The sequence below is a fragment of the Hoplias malabaricus genome, chromosome 15 (assembly GCF_029633855.1).
Source record: "Hoplias malabaricus isolate fHopMal1 chromosome 15, fHopMal1.hap1, whole genome shotgun sequence".
NCBI classification, from domain to species: domain Eukaryota; kingdom Metazoa; phylum Chordata; class Actinopteri; order Characiformes; family Erythrinidae; genus Hoplias; species Hoplias malabaricus.
In genome coordinates this window covers 38,087,609-38,112,241 of record NC_089814.1, presented here as the reverse complement: position 1 = coordinate 38,112,241, position 24,633 = coordinate 38,087,609, and the positions used below count along the sequence as shown (strand labels likewise).

At 43.3% G+C, this 24,633-nt stretch overlaps 1 protein-coding gene across 1 annotated transcript; it reads right to left on the bottom strand.

Moving 5' to 3' along the window:
• Positions 1-2,845: 2,845 nt before the first annotated feature.
• gemin5 (gem (nuclear organelle) associated protein 5) lies at positions 2,846-23,971 on the bottom strand. Its single transcript, XM_066645799.1, has 28 exons — positions 23,654-23,971; positions 23,377-23,531; positions 22,949-23,130; positions 22,708-22,859; positions 21,478-21,579; positions 21,227-21,359; positions 20,969-21,131; positions 20,036-20,248; positions 19,271-19,356; positions 18,537-18,619; positions 16,482-16,615; positions 15,642-15,715; positions 14,601-14,782; positions 14,101-14,240; positions 13,804-13,975; positions 12,011-12,229; positions 11,762-11,878; positions 10,558-10,680; positions 10,076-10,171; positions 9,432-9,569; positions 9,170-9,317; positions 8,634-8,753; positions 7,495-7,705; positions 6,257-6,511; positions 5,948-6,110; positions 5,171-5,651; positions 3,232-3,325; positions 2,846-3,132 (listed from the first exon to the last, which is right to left on the bottom strand). Exons 1-28 carry the CDS (start codon positions 23,796-23,798, stop codon positions 2,968-2,970), a joined length of 4,446 nt encoding a protein of 1,481 aa, XP_066501896.1. The 5' UTR covers positions 23,799-23,971; the 3' UTR covers positions 2,846-2,967.
• Positions 23,972-24,633: the final 662 nt, after the last annotated feature.

Sequence of the window (24,633 nt, the reverse complement as noted above, 5' to 3'; positions counted from 1 at the left end):
GAACCACCACCCCAGTCTGCCAGTCCAGAGGCACTGCCCCCGATGTCCACACGATGTTGCAAAGACGTATCAACCAGGACAGCCCCACAACCTCCAGAGCCTTGAGGAACCCGGGGTGAACCTCATCCACCCCCGGGGGCCCTACCACCTTGGCCACTTCAGCCCCAGTGATAGACGAGCCCCCCCCCCCCCCCGTGGTCCCCAAGCTCTGCTTCCTCTGCGGAAGGCGTGCTGGTGGGATTGAGAAGATCCTCGAGGTATTCCTTCCACCGTCTGGTGACGTCCCCAGTCAAGGTCAACAGTTCCCCACCCCCACCATATACAGTGTTGGTGGAAAACTGCTTTCCCCTCCTGAGTCGCCTGACGGTTTGCCAGAAACTTCTCGGAGCCGACCGAAAGTCGTTTTCCATGTTCTCACTGAGCTCCTCCCACACCCAAGTTTTTGCCTCAGCGACTGCCGAGGCCGCAAGCCGCTTGGCTCCTTGGTACCTGTCGGCTGCCTCCGGAGTCCCCTGAGCCAACCAGGCTTGATAGGACTCTTTCTTCAGCTTGACAGCCCCCCTTACCCGTGGTGTCCACCACCGAGTGCGGGGTTTGCCACCCCGACAGGCACCGACAACCTTGCAGCCACAGCTCCGTTCAGCCGCCTCAACAATGGAGGTCCGGAACATGGCCCACTCGGACTCAATGTCACCAGCCTCCCCCGGGATGCAGTCGAAGCTCTGCCGGATGTGGGAGTTGAAGATCTTTCTGACAGGTTCCTCTGCCAAACGTTCCCAGCAAACCCTCAGCACACGTTTGGGCCTGCAAGGTCTGTCCGGCATCCTCCCCGCCATCTGATCCAACTCACCACAAGGTGGTGATCAGTTGACAGCTCAGCGCCTCCCTTCACCCGAGTGTCCAGAACATATGGCCGCAGGTCAGATGATACGACTATAAAGTCGATCATCGAAATGCGGCCTAGGGTGTCCTGATGCCAGGTGTACTTGTGGACACCCTTATGTTCGAACATGGTGTTCGTAATGGACAAACTGTGACGAGCACAGAAATCCAATAACTGAACACCACTCGGGTTCAGATTAACGGGGCCGTTCCTCCCAAACACGCCCCTCCAGGTCTCACTGTCATTACCCACGTGAGCGTTGAAGTCCCCCAGCAGAACAACGGAGTCCCCAGAATGAGTGTTCTCCAGCACTCCCTCTAGGGTCCCCAAGAAGGCATGGTACTCTGAACTGCTGTTCGGTGCATAAGCACAAACAACAGTCAGAGCCCTTTCCCCAACCCGAAGGCGCAGGGAAATTACCCTCTCATCCACTCGGGTAAACCCCAACGTACAGGCGCCAAGGCGGGGGGCTATGAGTAAGCCCACATCTGCCTTACGCCTCTCACCCTGGGCAACTCCAGAGTGAAAGAGCATCCAGCCCCTCTCAAGGAGATTGGTTCCAGAGCCCATACTGTGTGTCGAGGTGAGCTCAACTATATCTAGCCAGTACCTCTCAACCTCGCGCACCAGCTCAGGCTCTTTTCCCACCAGAGAGGTTACGTTCCATGTTCCAAAAGTCAGTTTCAGTAACCGAGGATCAGAACACCAGGGCCTCCGACCCCGACCGCCACCCGATCCACAATGCACCAGACCCGGATTACTACCTCTCCCACAGGTGGTGGGCCCATGGGAGAGTGGACCCATGTATCTCCTTCGGGCTAAGCCCGGCCGGACCCCATAGGTGAAAGTCCGGCCACCAGGCGCTCGCCAAGGAGCCCCTCCCCCAGGCCTGGCTCCAGGGTGAGGCCCCGGTAACCCTGCTCCGGGCAAGGGAGGCTGTGTCCACGTTTTGCTCTTTTTCATCCGTGTCTTTATGGATCACTCTTTGTCTGGCCCATCACCTAGGACCAATTTGCCTTGGGAGACCCTACCAGGGGCTATTGCCCCCGACAACATAGCTCCTAGGCTCACGCAGGCACGCAAACCCCTCCACCACGTTAAGGTGGTGATCCAACTATCTTCTATCAGTTAAACACAACTATACATGCATCTGCTTTTGCCTCAAACATATATGCTGATACATATTTGCCATCAAGGGGAAGGGAATACTGGAAATAGTAATGGACATCTATTTGGGGGCACACAATGCGAGACCCTAAGTGTAAGTGTGAGTAATATGAAAAAAGAGCGAAAGAGGCTAAAGAGCAAATAATGTGTGTTTAAGTGTAACTGCTGTCCCCTGGTGTAGCAGTGTGAGCTATCTCTGGTAGTTGAGCTATGCCTCAACTGTTCCAAAATGAGTTCGCTCTCAGAAAGCAACCAGCTTTAACTTCCGTGTGCACTGGGGCTGATATAAAGGATGTTGGTTCATTTTAAAGATTTTGTCAGAGATTTCTTCTGAAATCTGTCACACACTATTTAAAGAGATTTCAAAACTTGCTTAGAGTCCCGACAGGCATTTTTAAAGCGAATCTCCAACAATCTTTTGGTGCTTATTCGGCTGCTACAATTTCTAATCGGTTCAGAGGATGAGGAATCTAATTATTAATCTAAATACTAATTTAGTTTTCACCCCAGGAAATTGCATTTCTCATCTGTGCGCTCACAGTAATTTATTGATAGCGCTGAAATGAGGCTGAGATATCGTATGAGCAAATATGACAAAAAGACAAGCAGCCAAACTTAATTTCTCTGCAATTAAGGGCAGATCTAGATTTGACAGTGTAGTAAAGACATTGTCAGTAAGATGGTGCTATAAAGCCATGACATAGCAGCAGTGTGATTAGAGTATTTAACCAATGACATGATATTCTGCATGGCACATGTCCAGTTCATCATCAGTCAGACAGTTGTGGAAAAAAAAAAGTTTATTCATGTACAGACGTTACAGCTGACCATGGGTCAGGTTCAGTTTAAATATTTAACAAAGTACAAATATATATTATCCATCCAAAAAAGTGCTATCAGGACGGGAAAAGACACCTTTATAAAGTGAACCTTTGCCAGGCTTTGTGGAGTGAGCCTGTGGTTCCATACTTGAGCAACAATCCCATAGCTGTCTCGCAGAGGTGGCGAGGAATCATTCCTGAGTACTTCTCCAAATACAAGAGGATGATACAACACTCCACGACATCAGGGAATGAGTATTTCTGAATAGGGATATATAGAGATAGGCTTCATTAAGTGATGGACCTGCAATCTTCTCCTGCAACAGTTTTAGGAATTCATAGGATCAACCCACTACTTACTTTCAGAGAGTCTGGGAGAGCAGCAAGCTTTTTCTGAAGCTCTGTGGTCTGTGCAGCCAGCGCAGTAAGAGACATTGTATCTGCAACAGAAGGTCTGAGAGAAACAGAGAGTGTCTTAAATTTGTCATCTAGCCTCACAGCTCCAGTGCAAAGCTAAATAAGTCAATGATGCACCGAGACATTTTCTAGACTATATTTGCAATAAGGTAATGTAAGGTAATTGCTGTACCACAAAAGTGGCACTGGAGTCAAAATTTAAAAATGTACATTAACGTGCAAAAGTCTATGGCACTTATTATTATTATTATTATTATTGTTTAAAATAGTTCATGTTCTTACCAAAATGTGTTTAAGAACCACACTTATTAACACTTATGATAAGGGTATATTAATTCATGATGCTTAAAACAGTAATAAACCTTATTAAATGGTTAAGTAATGTCACAATTAATGATAATAATAAAGGACTAACATTAAATAATATTGTAAAAAACCCTAAAATAAATCTAATTCTTGTTACTATCATTGATTAATGATTAATTGTGATTGCACTTTATCCTTTAATAAGATCTGTTACCTAATACTGCCTTAAGTATCATTAATTAAAGTACCCTTATTGTAAAGTGTTAAAAGTTTTATATTTTTACAATACAATACCGTAAGAAAAACAAAAAAAACAACAACAAACACAATATATATATTTATATATATATATATATATATATATATATATATATATATACACATATATACACACACACACACACACACACAGACACACAGTACTGTGCAAAAGTGTTAGGCCCCAGAGATTGAGATTTAAAAAGCTATTTATATGAGCAGCTAGTGTTAATTTACTAAAAAACAAACAAACAACAAATAACGGCCAACATTAGAATAAACCCAATCACATTCCTCCAGTGTGATCCTCTGTGTGTGAACGTGTTTAACTCTGTCCTCGTGGAGTGTGTATTATTTGAGGTGATGATCCAGTGCCTAGTTTTAGTGGTGAATCAATAATGATTGTAAATAATGTGTGCTGTGGATTTAACAAATTCATGTAAATCAAGGAGAATCTGAACAAAACACTGTTCTTCAAACTCACTCTCACCCACTGCTTCATAGAAAAATAATGATCTTATATTTCTTATTTGTTTGTGTTTACATATAACTTTATACAAGCCCCACACTCACTGAGAAGGGATTAGTTTAAATATATATCACTATCTTAGGGGCCTAAGGCTTTGGAACAGTACTGTAACTGTTTAAAGTGATTTGTTAAATTCTGGTTGAATCTTGAAGGTCTGTGAGATGATTACATTGAGCAGACTATTTCTTATTATTCCTTATATATATATATATATATAAAACCCAAAGGTTGATGATTGATGTCAGTGATATATCACTAAGGGTAGCTAGTGCCAATCATGGACACCATTCATTGACATCACAAGGATGCCCCTGATCATATAATACATGTGAGTTAATGCCTATTGGGCGGTTTGAGAGAGATGATGCCGAAAAACCTAATACCTGACACAGAATTCAGGGTTGCAGTCTTGTGCTGTACTACCATTAACATAATGTACTTTAATGCTTGTTTTAGGCTGAATTTTAAATCTGAATTTTAAAACATTTATAAATACAGAAGCTGGAGGGGCTACATGTTGAGCAGGTGCTTGGTACCGGACATGGCTAATGTGCAGTTGACTCAGAGTGTCCCATTAGCTATTGTTAATGCTCTTCTGTGAGATGTGTGCATGTTAACCTAATTGGAACAGGTATGAAGACGCTTTTATATAAAATATATACTATTATCGTCAACTAGATTAGTTTGCAGGTGATTAAAGAGTTAAATTAGGATCTTGGTTTTGGCATCACTTTTTTAAAAGCAGAATAAACAGAGATAACTAATCAAACACTCTCGAGTCATCAGAACCTTTGCTTGTTGTCCAGGTCCGCAGGTACGTCAGAGCTGTCTGGCTCAGTGGAGGGTGTCTGTGGCTGCGTGCCCAGGCTTGGTGGAGGCACTTGTTGGCGGCTATGTTGTTCAACTAAGTTGGCCACTCTGCCCTGGACGTCTCTGATGGCTCTCTGGGTGGCCTGAAGGTTGGCATGGGGCTCGGAGAGGAGAACTTTCCAGAAGCCGTCAAATCTTAGCATGGCTTGGACACCATGAGCCTCGGAAAGGGACCCATTTTCTCTCTCATGGCTGGTGTCACCACCGTTTTCCACCGATGTTTGGAGGCCATTCGTTTGTTGGATGCTGCTGGCTGCTGTGGTGCTGCTGCAGCTGAGCCTCCACCACTCTGAGTACAGGTGTCGGTAACAGACAAATGCCTCCAGGCTTTGGGAAGCAAACAAGCTCCTTTCATCATCTTCCACAAGTCTTTGTTTACAGAGCGCAATAGAATCCAATCCTGCAGGAAAAGTGAAATTGGCAAATGCTTTAATTGTGGAGGATATGAGAGCAATATAAAAAGAAAATCACAGCTTGATTTTCTTTGTGCATTTAGAGAAGCTTATGAATTTGAGAGGTGGTAGCTTTTGGGAAAATGTCTGAGGGAACGAAGCGAGAGAAGCTCTGAGGGAACGTGTTGAGAGGAGGTTTGAACCTAAAACCCATTCATAATAGTTTTTTTTTAATACAAAAAAAGAGAAATGGATGCAGGTAACCTTTCCTTTAATGGTGTTGAAATGATTGAGCGTATCTCACCTTGGGGTAGAAGAAGCTGGCACATCTCAGCCATTAGAGAGAAATGGCCCACCTCAAATCCTCTAGCCACAGCTCGTAGGAGCCCTTCTACTGCAGAGCCCCAATCACCCAGCAGCTGACTGACCACAGACACAGCTACGTCCAGAGCCACTTGGGACAACAGCTGAAGAATGGAAGCACAATACTGTATCTCATCAAAATGCGATTTAATATGTATGTTTTTAAATTGGAAGAGAAGACTATTTTTCAGATGTTTATATTAATAATTACAGAACACAACTAAATAAATCTAACAGACTTGGGGCACACCTGCTTAATGGGCATGCTCGCAGTAGCAGGAGGGCTCTCTATGGCTCTCAGCTGCTGATGGAGTGTTGTTATCTGGGACAGGTCAGCTGTGGCCAGGCCAAACTCACTCTGCCACACTCTCTGGACAGCGGGCAGGAAGTCCTCCTCAGTGGGTTTAGACCAGGCATGAGACGATGCTGAACTCCAGCTCACTGAAGCAGTGAGCGACAGCCTCTGAGCAAGCAGCTCATTGACACACAACACAAGCTGATGACCCTAGAGAGTGACAAAACAGTTTCTAACAGTGCATGTCTAAGGAAGTGCAAGATGCTGAGCTCATAACATTTTGACTGAAAATGCTTCTAAATGAAAGTTGGAAAATGTTATTTCTGATCCCAGAACTGTGATTGTTATTTTCTATGTACACATTCACACAATTCTGTATATAATAATATATTGTTTAGCAAATTATAGCAATTTTATATATTAAAATTTGTATTAAATATTCAATTAACATTTAGCGTGCTTAGTGTGAAATATAATCTGTTTCATGGACAGAAATGTTTATTTTTTTTACAAATATCGTATTGATAAATGGCTAATCTTATTTTTTTCTGACAGAAAGGTTTAAAAAGAGCTAGATGAGGCACTTATCAGCTTAATAATAAAGAACACACCACAACTTTGTCACTGTCTGATGGGGGAAGTGTTTCAAATCACTACGGTTTCGACTAGAGGTCACTAGACTGATTTTTTCTAGGAATCATTTGGTGTATACAGTTCAATCTCTTCAATCTACACAATAAATATATTAACTTTCATTTCACTGTTGACAGTGTCTGTTCTGCCTTGTGACAAACTTCTCTATTTTGAGCAAAAAGAAAAGGACAGATAAATGCAAATGCTGGACGTAGTAAAACGTTCTACTGCAGATTTCTTGAGCTGTTACTTTTATTTTTCCACTTGGGTATTATAGAAAGAACACAGATTCCACTTGAGTCATTATTACTGTTATTATTTTTTAAAAATTATATTTTTATTTAAGCATGGGTTTACACTACTCCGCCCAACTCCCATACTTGTTTTTTAATGATTCTAACGCTCCAGAACTAAAGAACTTGTGTCTCCAACCACACTCTGCCAAGGTCCTTGAGAAAAACATATTTCATTTTGAGTGCTCCCCTTTACATTCGCTGTGGACCTGGCCAACTCCAGCTCATAAGATCTACAAAGCACAAAACTTAATTCGGGCAACTCACCAATAACGTGTCTTGTGTCCTCAGGATGTCTTGTGCTGCTAGCCAATCCTGGGACAGCATCAGCTCCTTGGCACATCTCAAGGACAGAGAGTGAGACAGGTCACACTCTCCTGCGAGCCTCGCCAAGTTAGCAGCTGTCTTCAGTGACATCACATCCCCCTTTTTGGCAATGACCTTCGCCGCATCAAAACTGGAGCCTGCTGCAAGATAGCTGTGGAAAACCAAATGGTTATCACTAGTTCTGACTTGACCACAAGTAAAAAAGAGCATTAAAAAAGACACAGACATATCTACTTTTCTGTGATCTCTACAGAGTGTTCTTGCATTTAGTTTGGTGTGTAAAAACATGATCTAAAAAAGCTGAAAATTAGAGTTGTAAACTACCCAGACGAGGCAATTCAAGAAACTTTCAATTTATGTTTGATGTATTCCAAGGACTGATGCTTTTTTTTTTTAGAATGCAAGAACTTACACGTTTCTCTCTGTTAAAGCAAGCGGCCAAGACTGGTTCTAATTAAATCAGAGGCTCATCAGGTACATTTCATTAAGCCCATTTCTTACAGCGCAGTTACAAACACTGACTCCCGTTTTCACTTATTTGTCTTTCATTTGTTGTGCTGCACATATCATTTTTCCAGTTTCCTACTGTATAAGGACTCTGTGATATCTCCCATTGTTTCCCATTGCTTTTATACAAAAATACCTTATTTTAGACACAGCTGACTAGCATCATCCAGCATCTTTTACCGCACTCCATTTTGGATTTTCTTCTCGAAGCAGTTTGATAATCCATTCCACTGTTTTAACTGCCATTTGTCTCGGTGGAGTCATGTTTTATTTAAATTAGCCAGATTCAACAGCTCCTCAAGGTCTGTAAGCACCCTCTCGACTGCGGCTTACCTAGTATTTGTTTCAGAAATGAAAAAACTAATAAACCTATTCCATGTTTTCCTCCTCAGAATTGAGTGATTACCATATTTACCCCTTAAATGTTCTGGAAAAACATACGCCACTAATTCAAATAAACTGATTTTAATCTGAGTTATGCTTCACAAAGTCCGACTGCTCAGCTTTTAAACAAAAATCATTGTGTGTCATATCTGTGATTGATTCTGCCAGAGGTCTCTTCTTTAACGTACCATTTAGCCGCAGTAGTGTAATGGCCGTCTTTTTCCAGCACAGCAGCCCAGCTCATGTAGAGGTCCTTCAGCACGGGGTCGTCAGGCTGCAGCCGTGCTTTAGCCAGAGCAATGGCTTCCCTGTGGATCAACAATTAACAAGAGAGTTAGCTTCCACATCCTTTCACACAGTCATACCATCATCTCGCACCAGGGGAATAAAGCTGTGTCCAGTGACACGATGAGGCTTCATTAGGAAACGATCTCAGATTTCTTTCATGACGTATTACATTGGAATAGCCAGATCTCCATCCTGTTTTTAAATTAAATTCGAGTGAATAACCGAGTTAGGCTGCGTTTCCATCAGCTCTGGTTGTGTTTAATACAACACTGAAAAGAGACATTAGAGCAGAGACATTTCAGCAGTATGTGCCTTATTTCTGTTTTATCGTCTTAGATAAAAAAATATTCATAATTATATTCAATCCTAATATTAACAGACATGATCCGGCTGAGAGAACAATGCACAGCAAATCATTTTTACAGTCGTTACTCGCCTGTACAACTGGTGGCCTTTGAGGAGGCTGATGGCTTCGTAGATCTTGTGGATGGAAACAAGGTGAGAGGCAGCTTTGAGGAACTGTTCCTGCAAGCACAGCTGCTTCACATATGCCTCTACAGCCTTAGACCACACCTGAAAACCAGCTAACACACACACACACACACACACACACACACACAGAGGCGCTGATCAGAGTGAATTTACCTACACTGCCTGTCAATCGTTTAGAGACGACTTTTTTTTCAAAATAAACTTACCCATGGGGGCTAAGCTCAGCAAGTGGTCTGTCAGCTCTCCTTTCTCTGTGGCCACGTGCAGAGCCCCGGTCAGGTCTCCCTTCCACAGCCGCAGATAGACCACAGAGTCGTAGTGACCTGCTTCCACATGACTCTCCTCTACAAAGAACACCCCAGTGGGAAGTACACCCTGATTAAAAATGGGCATTTACTGCAGTTGCTTTGTTAACACTGACATTTACTACACGTTTAAAAATGTGGCGCCACCACATAATACACAGCTAATTTAATGTAACACATGGTATAATATGGGCTTTTTGCTTCTGGGGCTAATGTAATTTATATTAGAGGATATATAGTGCACCTTCTGCAGTGCTGAGCCCAGATTAATAATGATACATGTTCTATTTTCCCTATAACATGATTTTTAAGCTGTAATTTTAAGATAAAAATATCACACATTGTTCCTTTATGGAGCACACATTGTGGCCTCAGATGTCCACTCAGCGCCACAGAACAGTATAAAATTCAACAAGACCGTTTATAATAGTTGCACATGAGCCTAAGGTCACAAGCCAGAAAGTGTCCTTAAACACTGTATTGTCTATATTCTGCAGAAATAAATTAAAGATGCAAGCACCATCGTCTGTGGATATTTATTTTACCTTCTTCTTGAAACATCCTGCAGAGGGCCTCCCTGTCTGTGAAAAGGCCAAGATGAAGGTGCTCTCCAGAGCCTGGCACACAGTTCACAGACTCATCTAAGAAAAGAGGCAGCGTGAAAACAAAGACATGGACAGTCACAGAACTGGAGGTACAGTCTCTGCAGTTTTATTTATATAATGTGGGAAAATACCATCAAAAACCTCCCTATTTAATGTGTTAACATACAAAAAAATATATATGGAAATAGACTTTGGCTAAACAGGTTTATATTATTGTTAAATATCAGAGCAGGCCATTGTTTTGTCAAAAATAAGCTTCTGTATTTATGAATGATAATGCAATTTAATTTAAATCCTAAAGGATCATGAGTTAATCATATAGTTACTACTTTGAAAGAATACAAAGCCTGTCTGCCCGGCCAAGCCAAACACAGCAAAGCTGGTACTATTATATGGTTTAAAATCCGCAATGTATGGCTGACCGTGCGAGTGTTTGACCGCTGCCAGCGTCAGACAGTCCTGCTGCAGCTCTTCCTTGGGCCGGTGATCCATGGAGGTGCTGAGAGGCAGCATGGAGCGTGGCTTCCTCTTCTTCAGAGATAACTCTAAGAAAAGAAGACCAAACCAATTCCAATTATCGCTTTCCCCCACAGAACTTCAGAAAATGACCACTCTGTTGGAAAAGGTCAAGAGCACTCAAATATGATGTATGTAAATCTATGTATTTAAGTCTAGAGCAAGGGCAGAGAGCTGGCTGACATTTCAGCAACAGTGCATTCTGCAGAGTCTACAGAGTAATAGGCTTTCCTTCTACTGCAAAATTAGCCTTTCCCTATCAGGCATTAAAAGGAATAACCCAGCCACGGCTTATTACAATAGGAGCTTAGCAGGACATCATTCTCGTGAAGTTAATTGGTGGCTGGTTGCAGTTGTTATTAGTTATATTAGCCATTTTTGACAGGACTGTGCCTTTAAAAGGTGACATATTCTCCACCCTTTTAACAAATGAACACAGTTCTGGGCCCTTAATGAAATATCTGTGACCTGCTTTGGTCAAAATACCACACGGATCAAACACCACAGCAGCACTCTCCCTATTTAAACAGCTCTGTTCAAAGTGACTGGTTTCAGTGCCTGTTCTTTTAAAGAATAATGAGCCACTGCAGCAGAGATAAGCATTTTAGCTCTGTTCTCTTTGCCCTTTGCTCTAGTTTGCACTGTTTTTGCATTCTTGTATTTCTTCATTATCATTTTCACTTGATTTTCTTACTTCTCTACTTTATAATTGTATTGCCCTCCACCCCCTGACCCCATAAAATGTTAGTGGGTCCTCTCAATACATTAGGAGTCATGTCTGAATGTTGTTGTTTTTTTAAGCAGCATACACAAAATGTCCACTTGGATGCTCATTCATGCCACTGTACGTTTCGTGTTGTTAGGACCCAGAAAAACAAATGAATGCTCACAAGCAAGATTACAGAGGTTAATTTATTGAAATAAATCTGCAACGATGGAGAGACATTTATTTCTAAAGTCTTCAACTTCCTTGAGCTGTGCGAGTTAAAAATGTTGACCCCCACCTCGTAACTGTAAAAAGTGAACGCCAGTTTTATGCGGCATAATTTATGTAGGTTTTTATGGTTCTGTTACTTTGGCATTAAAACAAACAAACAGACAAATACTGACCTGGTTTGTCTTTTTTCTTTTCTTCCTTTACTTCTTTCTTCACTGTCAGGAAGGATCTCCCACCATTTTGTACTTTCTCTGCTGTACACCTGTCAGCGCTGGCTTCTTTAGATGAACCTGAATTCAACCAGAAAAATTAAAGGTCAAATGACAGACACAAAAATAGAGATAGAATGTTTTAATCCAGCAGTCACTGTTTTATGGCCCAGGATAAAGAACAGTAAGATCATAAGATGAGATGAGTATTACCTGTGGAGTGTGTAACAGCAGAGACGGTGCTCTCGCGATCTTCATCCTCTTCCTCTTCTTCTGACTGTGCTTCATCCGCTCCACTGCCCCCTCTCTCCTCCTCGCCCATGGGGGATTCATTCCCCTCTGTTTTCACTCCGCCCTTTCCAGCTGCCTTTTTCTTCTTCTTGGTTTTCTTCTGTGGCACCTTCTTTTTCTCCAGCTCCACACGTCTCTTACCTGTTGGAAAAAGAACACTTTACAACTTCACCATAAGGCCCCGCTCTGGGTGACAGTCTGTGAGGAGTGCGGCGAGTTCTTCCTGTGTCTGCATGGGTTTCCTCCAGGTGACTGTCTGTGAGGAGTGTGGTGTGTTCTTCCTGTGTCCGTGTGGGTTTCCTCCGAGTGACTGTCTGTGAGGAGTGTGGTGTGTTCTCCCTGTGTCTGCGTGGGTTTCCTCCAGGTGACTGTCTGTGGGGAGTGTGGTGTGTTCTCCCTGTGTCTGCGTGGGTTTCCTCCAGGTGACTGTCTGTGGGGAGTGTGGTGCGTTCTTCCTGTGTCTGTGTGGGTTTCCTCCGGGTGACTGTCTGTGAGAAGTGTGGTGTGTTTTCCCTGTGTCTGCATGGGTTTCCTCCGGGTGACTGTCTGTGAGGAGTGTGGTGTGTTCTCCCTGTGTCTGCATGGGTTTCCTCCGGGTGACTGTCTGTGAGGAGTGTGGTGTGTTCTCCCTGTGTCTGCGTGGGTTTCCTCCGGGTGACTGTCTGTGAGGAGTGTGGTGTGTTCTCCCTGTGTCTGCGTGGGTGTGTGAGTGAATGTGTGTGTGTGTGTGTCGCCCTGTGAAGGACTGGCGCCCCCTCCAGGGTGTGTTCCTGCCTTGTGCCCAGTGATTCCGGGTAGGCTCCGGACTCACCGTGACCCTGAACTGGATAAGGGTTACAGACAATGAATGAATTTCACTTCACACATGAGTCATTGGTTTGGTGGCTAGTACATATTTTTATATCACTCTATGTCTCATTTCAAGAGCTTATTCCCTCAATTCCCTTAAAAGGTTGCCCAGTATAGTCAAGTTCAGGAAAATGTTTACATTTCTGTCCTGTTTCATTTACAGTTATAGTAAACTATTATAGTGTCACCGGAATGGCAGCTTTCATATACCCTACACACATCTCATTCATATTAATAAGCACTTCTTTAAAATACTGTGCAGTAAAAGTGAAATTAAAGAGATGGAGAGGCTTGTTTGAAAAGGCTTTATGACTTAACCCCACAGTAAGGCTTACAATAATATGGCTTAAGCCTAACAGTGAAATCCTGCTTTGTGAAATAACACCAGGACCTGCATGAGCCATTCATGCAGAAATCCTGACAACTTTACAGGGCTCACTAATGTTTTGTCATAGCTACTGATATACAGATTTGAAGGTCATATAATTGAAAGAGGCATTCACCCCTTAAATAAAAGAAATATTTTATTTGTCTTGTTTTGTAATATTCATAATGCAGTATAGAGAATTAATTCTCAGTCCAGCGGTGACACTGAAGGCTTTAAAAACCATAGCAGCACTTGCTGTGGCTGATCCACTCACACCAGCACAACACACACTAACACATCACTGTAACTGGGGCCTGTGGGGGTCCTGACCTTTGAAGAGTAGGGTGGAATATGGATAAGGATGTATACAGACTACAGTCTGTAATTGTAAAAGGACAAAGTGCCCCTGTGTGCTCAGTGGAGCTGATAAAATGTACAAGGAGTGTAGAAACAATGTAGGTGTTGCTAATCCAGTGGCCGTTCAGTGTATAACACTCACTCTTGGGAGGCCTGACGTGCTCCTGCTTGGACACTGCCCATTCATGAATGGTAAAATCATCACCGCCCGTCCAGACCAGGTCGGGGTCAACAGGAGACCACTGGACACACAGCAGTCGCCCGCCGTGACCTCTGTAGTTACACAGCGGCTCCTCCTTCAGCACGTCCCAGACCTGCGTCAAAACACAATCACACAACATGAATGAACTCATGCAGACAAGACTTTGGAAACAGAGATTCATGCAAACGTTTCACCACATTGGACATGTGTACGCAGTTCTGCTTTAAGATGACTTACCTGGGCTGTACCATCGTAACTGACCGTCACCAGGCGAGCGTCATGGTGAGGGCTCCAGGACAGGCTAGTGATTTTGTTGGTGTGGCCAGACAGAGTGCGGAAAGCCTCAGTCAACAGGACTGGACTCTCTGAAGGGTTATCTATATAAAATATAACAGAAAAATCTGAAGTAGTTCCTAACTGCTAAATAAATTACTGAACTGTTCAATTCCGCTATATGTAAACCAGCTAATGCATACAGATAAGAGTTTGTAATAAAACGGGACGCTCTGGACACAGCTAAATGTGTAGGTTATAAAGTCTGCAGCATTGTGCTGTGGAGCAGTGGAACTACATTCTCCAGAGTGATGAAACATCTAACAACTCTTGGACGAGTTGGACTTTTGTTATTGAACTTAAGAACATTCTTGTGGTTGAATAATGCCAAATCCTTACAGAACATTTTCCAAACAAGTTCTATAAAGCCTTCTCAGACAAGTAGATTGTGAGAGGCTGCTTACCAATGGCACTGCGCAGGTCGTGGACGTATATGATGGCATTGCTGGAGCCGGACGCCAGCAGACAGTGCAGCTCAGTCTGGTCAGAGTGCTGGTGGTGCCAGCGAAGTGCGTTGATGATCTTGTGGTGCTGTTGCACACTGCACAGCAGTTTCAGACTGGGAGCACCATACACCTCTATAGAGCTGCAACCCACAGACAGCACACTTAGCTGCAAAAAAACTATACTTTATGTTATTTTCTGCTAAGCCTCAGGCAATGGTTCTGATCCTAGGGGCACTGACATGGTCCCAGGTGGGTTGCGAGAGTGATTCGGCAAAAACACACTGATGCAAACAGATGCAGAGCCCTCTCAGAGTGGTTGATGGATGAATTACTTGATGCCTTAACACATACGATTATTTTCCTGTTCTGACACACCAACCAATCATCATTCCTTTCTAAACTCACTATTTGCACACATTTCTACAGCAGGAAATTAAAAGGACACTGAATTATTATGAGCAGCACTGCTGATATCATCTGCCAAACAGAAAGGTGAGTGTGTGTATCACTTTCTGTCAGCTGCATTTAAAAAACTACAGAAGAATTAAAAGAACACTCTGTAAGATTCTATATTTTTGCTTTTGGGCGCACTGTCCTGAAATCAAGCGGGAGAGGTGGTTTAATACCCACCTCCAAAAGTTACATAGTGCAGTTTTTATTTTGTGAATAATGGCATATGTCCTGGTCTTCCACATATATTTGTAATGTAAATTTATAATTGCGAATTTCAACAGCTCCTCCTTGCAGTCACCTTAATAAGCGACTAGGGAGGTTGCAACATTTTGTCGGCCCACAAAGTGGTCACATCGTCAAAAAGGTGAAGAGCCACTGGCCTGAGAGGAGGTCAGAACATGAATTACATATTAGCTGGGTTATTAAAGTTAAGTGAGTGTGCTCTAACAGCAATGCCTTTAGAGCAATATACCCTATTACTAATCCAAGTCTAAGAGTAAAAAAAAAAAAAACAATTCCACACAGCATCATAAGTGGAAACCTCACCCATCTTCGTTTCCAACAGCTAACACTTTCCCATCCGGCTTCCAGCTGAGGTCCGTGTGAGGGGAGAGCTTGTGCTGCGGAAAACAAAAGCACTTTTTCTTTTAAAAAATATTAAGATGATTTAGAGAACCTGTCAACAATACTTATATTTTCTCCATAATTTCATAAGCATACAAAATTTCTACCCTTCCTCATTATACTACCAATCTGGGAAGGTGGAGACTCGTGACCTGCCATAAACACTAACACTGGGCTGTTCAACACGCTTGGAGGAGAACACCAAGGCCCGGTCCACACTGATTTGAGTTTTTGTCTGCATTTTGGCCTCCCATCCACAAGAAAAACAGCATTATTATTTGAAGTTTTTTCGGAAACGCTGACATCACACAGCGTGTCTCTGGCTGAAATGCACTCACTCACTCCTTAACTACAATGTACAAGTAGCTAGCTCTAGATTTGTTTCACACATACGAATAAATATTAAATGATGCTGTATTAGAAATATTTTCATGACTTGTTCAGTGCAGTACAGTGGGAGCTTGGAGTGATTTTGGATTAACACCTCTGTGTTTCTCTCGTGTGTCGTGGTGTTTAAGAGGTACTGTGGCCCCCTACTGGACTGGCGTGATAATGCAGCCGCTTGTATTCGACTGGGGGGACAGACAGGAAAATCTCTGTTTTTGTTTTTAAATAAACAGATCCATGTGGATGAGGCTTAATTGTCAATTTTGCTTCCTCAGCGAACAGACAGCTAACAACACACTGTGATGGAAATTGTCCAATAATAGCTGCTGTTGGACAGACAGCAGAGTTCAGTGGTGTGTATCTGAAGTGTCTTACTTTGATGTTGTTGGTGTCCCGGATGAGTTTGTCGACGTTGTTGGCCTCTCCAGACAGTTTCCAGGGGTCATGTTGATAGATGATTCCCTCTCCACCACAACTGTACAAACTGTATGAGGGCTTGTTTCCAGAACCTCCACAATACACAAATGCAAACATCAGCACTACACACTGGCCTTTTGACTATTAATACTTAACAAATTATTAGTAACTCTCATTGCTTTTCTTTAGTTTGTGCCTTCAAACCACCATCTTAGACACTGTACATTGCTACAATTTCTAACTCCAGAAATGTAACTTTTTCATTAATATATGTATTTTCTTAATAGCAACTAAATCTGACGGCTCCGTAAGTTAAACGTCAAAGTTATTTCCAGTTTCAGCAATGCCATGAATTATTTTACCTGGAAAAAACAGTGATAACTTGAAGTGTATGTATCTGTTTATTTCCAGACATAGCTATTTGCTATAACATAAACATGAATAAATACAAACCTGTTGTGTCCTGACATTTTCGGCAGCTGTAATTTTACCTGATTCATTTCATTCTTTCATTCATTTATTATCTGTAACCCTTATCCAGTTCAGGGTCACGGTGGGTCCAGAGCCTACCTGGAATCATTGGGCGCAAGGCAGGAATACACCCTGGAGGGGGCGCCAGTCCTTCACATGGCAACACAGACACACACACACATTCACTCACACCTACGGACACTTTTGAGTCGCCAATCAACATACCAACGTGTGTTTTTGGACTGTGGGAGGAAACCGGAGCGCCCGGAGGAAACCCACGCAGACACAGAGAGAACACACCAAACTCCTCACAGACAGTCACCCGAAGGAAACCCACGCAGACACAGGGAGAACACACCAAACTCCTCACAGACAGTCACCCGAAGGAAACCCACGCAGACACAGGGAGAACACACCAAACTCCTCACAGACAGTCACCCGAAGGAAACCCACGCAGACACAGGGAGAACACACCAAACTCCTCACAGACAGTCACCCGAAGGAAACCCACGCAGACACAGAGAGAACACACCACACTCCTCACAGATAGTCACCCGGAGGAAACCCACGCCGACACAGGGAGAACACACCACACTCCTCACAGACAGTCACCCGGAGCGGGAATCGAACCCACAACCTCCAGGTCCCTAGAGCTGTGTGACTGCGACACCTACCTGCTGCACCACCGTGCCGCCCCCCTGATTTATTTATTTAACTCAAATACTTTTTAGTAACAGTTTTTTTGCTCCTGGGACTCTTCTTAGTGTAATTCATTTTTACAGCACTATACTGAGATCAATGTTACAAGTTACATAGTGCAGTTTCTGCAGTACTGATGCCAGAGCAGCAATGACAGGTGCTCTATTCTCCTTAATACAGGTCAGTGGAGCATAGCAATGATACTGAAGCTGTAATTTTAAGGTAAACATAATAGAGTGTTCCTTAAACTAATAATGAGATATTCAATAGCCTCACTGAAATACAAAATACAATAACAGAAATTGAATATGCACACATCTCTAAAGAGCACCACACACTGAAATCTGCAAACTCCTTTCTTTACAGCTTCAATAACCCTTAGGTCCTGAGGTGAGAATCTAAATGCAGAATAATCCGCTACGTCGTCCTGCCACCACCGGCATCCTGGAGGACGGGCATGGGAGAAGCGCCCAGCCAGCAGAAAGGGTGTAAACAAATTACCCCCCACCACCACTTCCCTGTCAGCAGCTCTCTCAAAACAAAAGCAATTATCTCCGCGGTCTCCCAGCCTGATGACAGATAAGGCGATAAAAGTGTCATGCGGCGGCAGCCGGCCTGCAAATGAAGTTCCTGCGTCTCCATTTCCCTCAGAAAGCACCTGAGAGGAAAGGCAACTGACTTCTAACGCCAGCAGCTCACTCAATTACCAGTGCACATTAAGCAAGTGCTGGGCCACGCTTGCTGCTGATGGATGGCTCTTGGCGTCACTCCTAGTTCAATGTTTGCTGGGCCTCAGAGGGTGTCATGAATTAACTTGTTGAAACGTGAAAAAAAGAGACTTACCGAATGATAGTGGTGGGATGGGGGGTCCCCAATCCAGAGAGTAGACTGTCCTGCGGTGATACGTGCTGGAGATCTGAGGAGGCCTGTATGTCAGCGCGCACACACAATTTTGTTTTTGTTTAGCATGGAGCTAAAAATAGTTCAAAGTTAGCAAGATGTTGATAGTGGTGTAATGTTGCATATATCTCAGAAATGGATATGTTACACTCCAAGATGTTTGGCTATTTTCTAAGTGCAAATATTGACTAATCTACAGAGAACACAATGCTATTCACCATGCAGTTTTCTGCATAAAATTAAATTACAATATGTGCAAAAATATGGCTCGTTTTTTATATTTTATTTTTGTCCAATTTGATTAACTAAGCAAATAAATAGAAATCCAACACTGACTTTGGTAGAAAATAGCATTTTTATATGTCTAATATGTTGTGGACCTTGGGACTAGCCTGTTTTTTCATATGACTGTACACCGTTGTCTCAGTTCCATTTCCTTGATACAGTGGTTAATGCTTCCATTTTCAGTCCGATCATTCAATAATATAGAAGAACTTCATTTGAAACAAAAATGTGCTTTATATCAACACTATCCTCAAGCTGACACTAACCAGATGCAAATGCAGTAGACAGAGTGAACAGAACAAGCTGCTGTGATACAGCTCAACACTGTATTGCGTTATATCCTAGAAACTAAGTAGGATAAAGACAGTAATAATTGCTGCAGGTGCTCTTACTTGTTTGAATAAACTTCATAGACTCCCACTTTACCATCGTCTGTGCCAAAAGCTAAGCAGCCTTCCTTCACTGGATGCCAGGCCAACTGTCAAAACAAGGAAAAAATACTAAGCCAATTATACAGAGATCTACGACCCAATGGTGGCATCTGTAATGCCGGCTGACATGAGGCTCCACTATGTTTCCTCCCAGTGTAATACTGAGCCCACAGCCAGGTAAACGTTTCACAACCATGATGCGTTCGTGGTTATGTAGAGAGTGTAATTAGCCCTGATTAACTGGACTTGCAGTATGTGAAAGGAGAAGGAGGAGAGAGGCATATAGTTGGTTTAGATTCTGCTTGGTTAAGACTTGCATGTGATAAAAGCAAAAATTAGAAGCTGTTTATGAGACAGAGAAGTGTTTACTTTCTGACAAAAAGGTAATAAGAAAAATACAGTCTTTTAAAATGAACATTAGATAAGATTTGGCATCTTTGCTCCTTGGCTCCCCCTACACTTGCGGTTACAGAACTGCCCTGAAATCAAGAGGGCCGTTTCCTACCCTCATCTAAAAGTTTCATAGGGCGGTTTCTACAGTGCTGAGCCCAGAGTAGCATCGACAGAGGCTCTATTCTCCCTACTATAGGTCAGGGGAGCATCAGAATAATTTAAAAGGTACAAATACTACAGTGTTCCTTTAAAATGAACCATGTTTAACTTGATCAGCAGCATAAATTAACCAAACACCTGATTTGTTGTTTGTTTACGAAACCTGTGGCTTACCGCTGTTACTTTAGATTTGATATTCTGCCAGTAGGTCTTCATGTCGAATGGGTTGTGTACAGACAGTGTGTTCCACACTCGAATCATATTGTCCCCGACGCCCAACGCCAAACACCCAGTGCCCACAGGAGAAAAGCTCATGGAATACACAAATCCTCCCAGAGTCGGCAGAGTCCAGCAGCACTCCAGAGATTCCAGATCCCAGCACTTAATCTGGACACAGTCACAGTTACAAAAATCACATCCATATTGTTAAACAAACACAACATTAAAAATGAGAGAAATTCTCCAGTGATGTCTGGACTAATCTATATATTTGGATATAGACTTGAGCAAGGCACCTAACCCCCAACTGCCCCCCGAGCACCATGGCAAGGGCTGGCCACCGCTCCGAGCACTGCTCACTGCCCCCTAGTGTTCACTAGTGTGTGTAAATGTGTGTTTCACTGCAAAGATTGGGTTAAATGCAGAGAAAAATTACCTCTGTGTGTGCGAGCTTAGTGGCCAATAAATTGATTCACTAATCACACTGTGTTTAGAAACATTTACAAATTTACAAAATCTATTTTGACAACTAATTTTTCAATTTAAAGCAGGTAAGTTTGCTTGCACTAGGGTTATGCAGCATGACAGTAATGAGGTAAAACTCAAAACGGTTTTCTCATTAAGATTCAGTCTGTGGAATAATCCTGGCATATTGCACAGCACAGCACACTGAATGTAAACCTATATTCCCCACCCCCCCACCCACAGCTACAACCCAAGCCTAAATTGAGCACTATTTAAACGGCATTACATTAATTCAAAGAACAGTTATTGTTTCCTGACCTCTGGGACCTGTCTGTGCGTGAGCCTGAATATGATTATACGCATGGAATAACAGTGGACCTAATGGGAGTCACAATTCGTGATATGTTTAACAGTAGAGTCTACCTCTCTGTCCATGGACGTGCTGATCAGTAGCTCTCTGTCCCCCACATGCACCGAGCTGAGGTTGAAAACTATACGGCTGTGGTTCTGACCGTCAGTTGAGCTGCCCAACAATGTCCACTTCTGCTTGCCAGATTTTGTGAGGTCCCATGCCACTAGCTCTCCGCTGTGTGTGCACAAAACAAAGAGAGTCATTGATAAAAGGCCACAGAAAGGACACAGAGAACTTCGCAACTAACACAACACTTAAAATGCCTGTACCCGAAGCAGCTGGACACCACTTGAGAAGGTCTTCTTTTAGGCCAGTGAACAGTGAGCCACAGCCTCTCCTTCACCCCTGGGTCCACTCCTGCCCCTCTTTTCTTCAAAAAAGGCAGTTTGAGGGTCATCACCCCTGCGAGAAGAACCACACATCCTTTTGAATGCCAACAGTGGAAGCTAATGCTATGCTCTTTTTTTGTGAACATAATTCAGTATAAAGGATATAATTAAAACTAATCAGGTATTCTCACCTTTGCCTCTGGCTGTGCTCCAGATCCTAACGGTCTGATCTCGGCTCCCAGAAGCGAGGTAGCCGCCTCCCTCCATCTCCGTCAGTCCATTGGATGTATTGGCTGTCAGATAGCACAGTGAGCAAGAAGAACTTAAGGTTCCAGATGTGAACAGATATTTAACTTAATTATGAAGGGGCCTCAGAGCCACTTTTCACCGTACTTCACTGAGCCTAAAGGACTCAAGTACAGAACGTATGCCATATTATGGGAAACTGGATGACGTCATTACGTAAACAAGTTAGAATACCACTATAATCACAATATAGATTTTTTGTATTGTTTAAAAATGATGCCAATATCACTGCGAACGATACGACATGGCACAGCCCTAGCGAACAGCCTCTTCTAGAGAAATTTACCAAGTCACATTTGACTAAAGATGTGATGAGTGAAGATCTGAACCTCGGGCCGAGGGCTATACACGGCCCAATGCTCAACTGTACATGGCCCAACAGATCCTACATTACTGGCTATGTTCCTGCTTTCTGCAATAGCCATTGGATCTTATGAAAATAAAATAGGCACTGTTTAAATGTCCACAAGCACCGTGATCACAGCTTCACCCTACATTTCTGGCGTCAATAAGGTGTAGTTTTCAAAAATGTCTAAGCAAAGGAAAGTCAATGATGAGCGCCCTGTATTTCAAGACAAACGGACAGTTAATTACATTTTGGCTGGAGTGAAGGGAAAGCAAGTGGGCTTCAAGTGTGTAGAAGCCCTCATCGGCCTCAAGAAAAGAAACACGGATCCCTGGAATAATATGACCACACTGCCAGTGCCTGTCCAGTGAGCAAAACAGGAGCTGGACTGTGTGACAGATGCAAGTATCTAGTGAGTGAACAGAGCGTTAAATCAAAGGCATGTCTGTGAAGGAGAACTATGCCCAGATTTGCTGGATCTGGATATATTCGTTGCAGCCTGCGGCTCTCGACCAGATCTGTAAATATTAATGTGGCCCCACCCTTGGTTTGTAATCTCTATAAACTCCATTAGAAATAGTTACATGAAATGATGTATGTCTGTATGCTGTCAATCATTTAATGCATGGTCCTCATCACTATAAAGAAACTGGAGTAAGAAAAGCTTCTCTACTGGATGATTTCACCTTTGTTTACATCATAACAATAAAAAAAATCTATTTTCCCCCATCTATAATTCCATAAAACGCCTAAGAACTCGATCACTTACCACTGGTTTCCTCAGTCCGCGTGTACAGATGCTCCTCTCCAGGCTCAGGACACCAGGCCAGGCCATGAATCTCCTCGTCGTGACCTCGCAGACGGTGGATCACCTCTCCTTTCTTGCTGATGTCTATCAGTACAATCATTCCATCCTTGTACCTTAGACACACAGATAATCGATTAAACCTCTGGCTGTTAACACAGAGGAATCATCAGCGAGGTTAATATGGATTAACACCACTGCTTACCCAACCGCGACGTGGTTTTCCCTGTGCGGGGAGCAGGCCAAGCAGAAGATGGTTCTGGGTTCAGGAAAGAAGCTGTGGGTGTCGTTTCTGCCGTACCAAAAACACACCACGATGCCCTTCTCATCACCTGACACCACCAGACCCTTGTCCACCGGAGACCAATGGACGGAGGTGATAGTGCTCTGAGCAAACACAAACGAACGTGTCACTTGTTGTTAATGTAATATCAGTGCTCCCTGACTCCAGTTGTGTTGCCTCACACCCCACCAATGATCCACCACCCAAACCCTACCTTGCTCTGGGCATTTAAGAACAGGGCGAGGGGCTAACAAACGTAGGCAGTGTGAGAGATGGACTACAGTGTACTGTAGAACTACACAGTGCTCCTGTAGGGTCAGTGGAGCTGATACAGTGGACAATAAGCGTACCTGATGAGCAGTGTGTTCTGTCAGCACAGTCTTCAGCCCAGTGTCCCAGATCTTCACAGTTTTATCATCTGAACTGCTGACACCCAGGTGCTCAAGTCCCTCGTGTGGACAGAAGGCAAAGCCTGAGACCCTCTCTGTGTGACCACTCAGCTCACCTGCGGAGGAGAGAAGAAATCAGGGTCAACAAAGGGGCTACTCCACCTGCTCTCCCTCCAGATCTGAGTGAGGCTCCCAGCAGTGGTTTCCTGACACCGAGGCAGTGGTGTTATTCTCTGACCTGTGAGAGAGACTGAGTGTGGGGTGACTCTCAGTAAGTACACGGTGTTTTTAGCTCCGAAGCCCATCACCCCGCTTCGGTTCACATCACTGCAGCGGGAGCTGTACCAGTTCGGAGAGGCGCAGAGCACCCGCTCGCTCATCATGACTCAGATAAACCCAGGGAGCTTCGGGACACGGAAAACACATCCAGAACAACCCAGTGCTGCTCGGCTCTCAGCTAAATGCTAACAGCTCCATTCACCCACGCTGCTTCGCCAGAAGCCGGGGTTGCCAGCTCCCACAAAATCATCCCAGACCATGCTTACAGGCCTTGTCAGAACAGCCATTTTCGTGGTCGATGTATTGTCACAGAAATAATTGCGATAAACTATATTATTTTCATTGTAAGTAATTTTATATCACCGATACAATGGTAATAGCATGTTAATGAAATTACACCCCTTTACAAAAACAAACAAATAAAAGTGTTCAAATATTGGAATTGTAAAATAAAAATGTTTAATTATCCTATGAAAATAAAACATAAATTAAATAGAGCCATGTTTCAAACAAATCCATGTAGACCTCAGAATAGAGAGATCCACAGAAGAAAGAGGATAGAACTGAGCAATGGTGTAAAATATTGGTCACATTAATTTTTATGTAAAACACATGCGTAAACACAATGGGCAATATTGAGGTCAGCAAAAATGTTTGGAGAAATATATATCGTCCATATATCGTCCATGAAGTCGACTAGCTCGGGGTAGCAGTGACTGCCATCAGTGTTGAAATGTTTAAGTGTCAAATGAAGCTCTTTTACGCTGTTTAATTCATTGATTTATCTCAGCGTTCTCCCCGTGTCTGCGTGGGTTTCCTCCGGGTGCTCCGGTTTCCTCCCACAGTCCAAAAGCACATGTTGGTAGCTTGACTGGCGACTCAAAAGTGACAGTAGGTGTGAGTGAATGTGTGAGTGTGTGTGTCAGTGTGTGTGTTGCC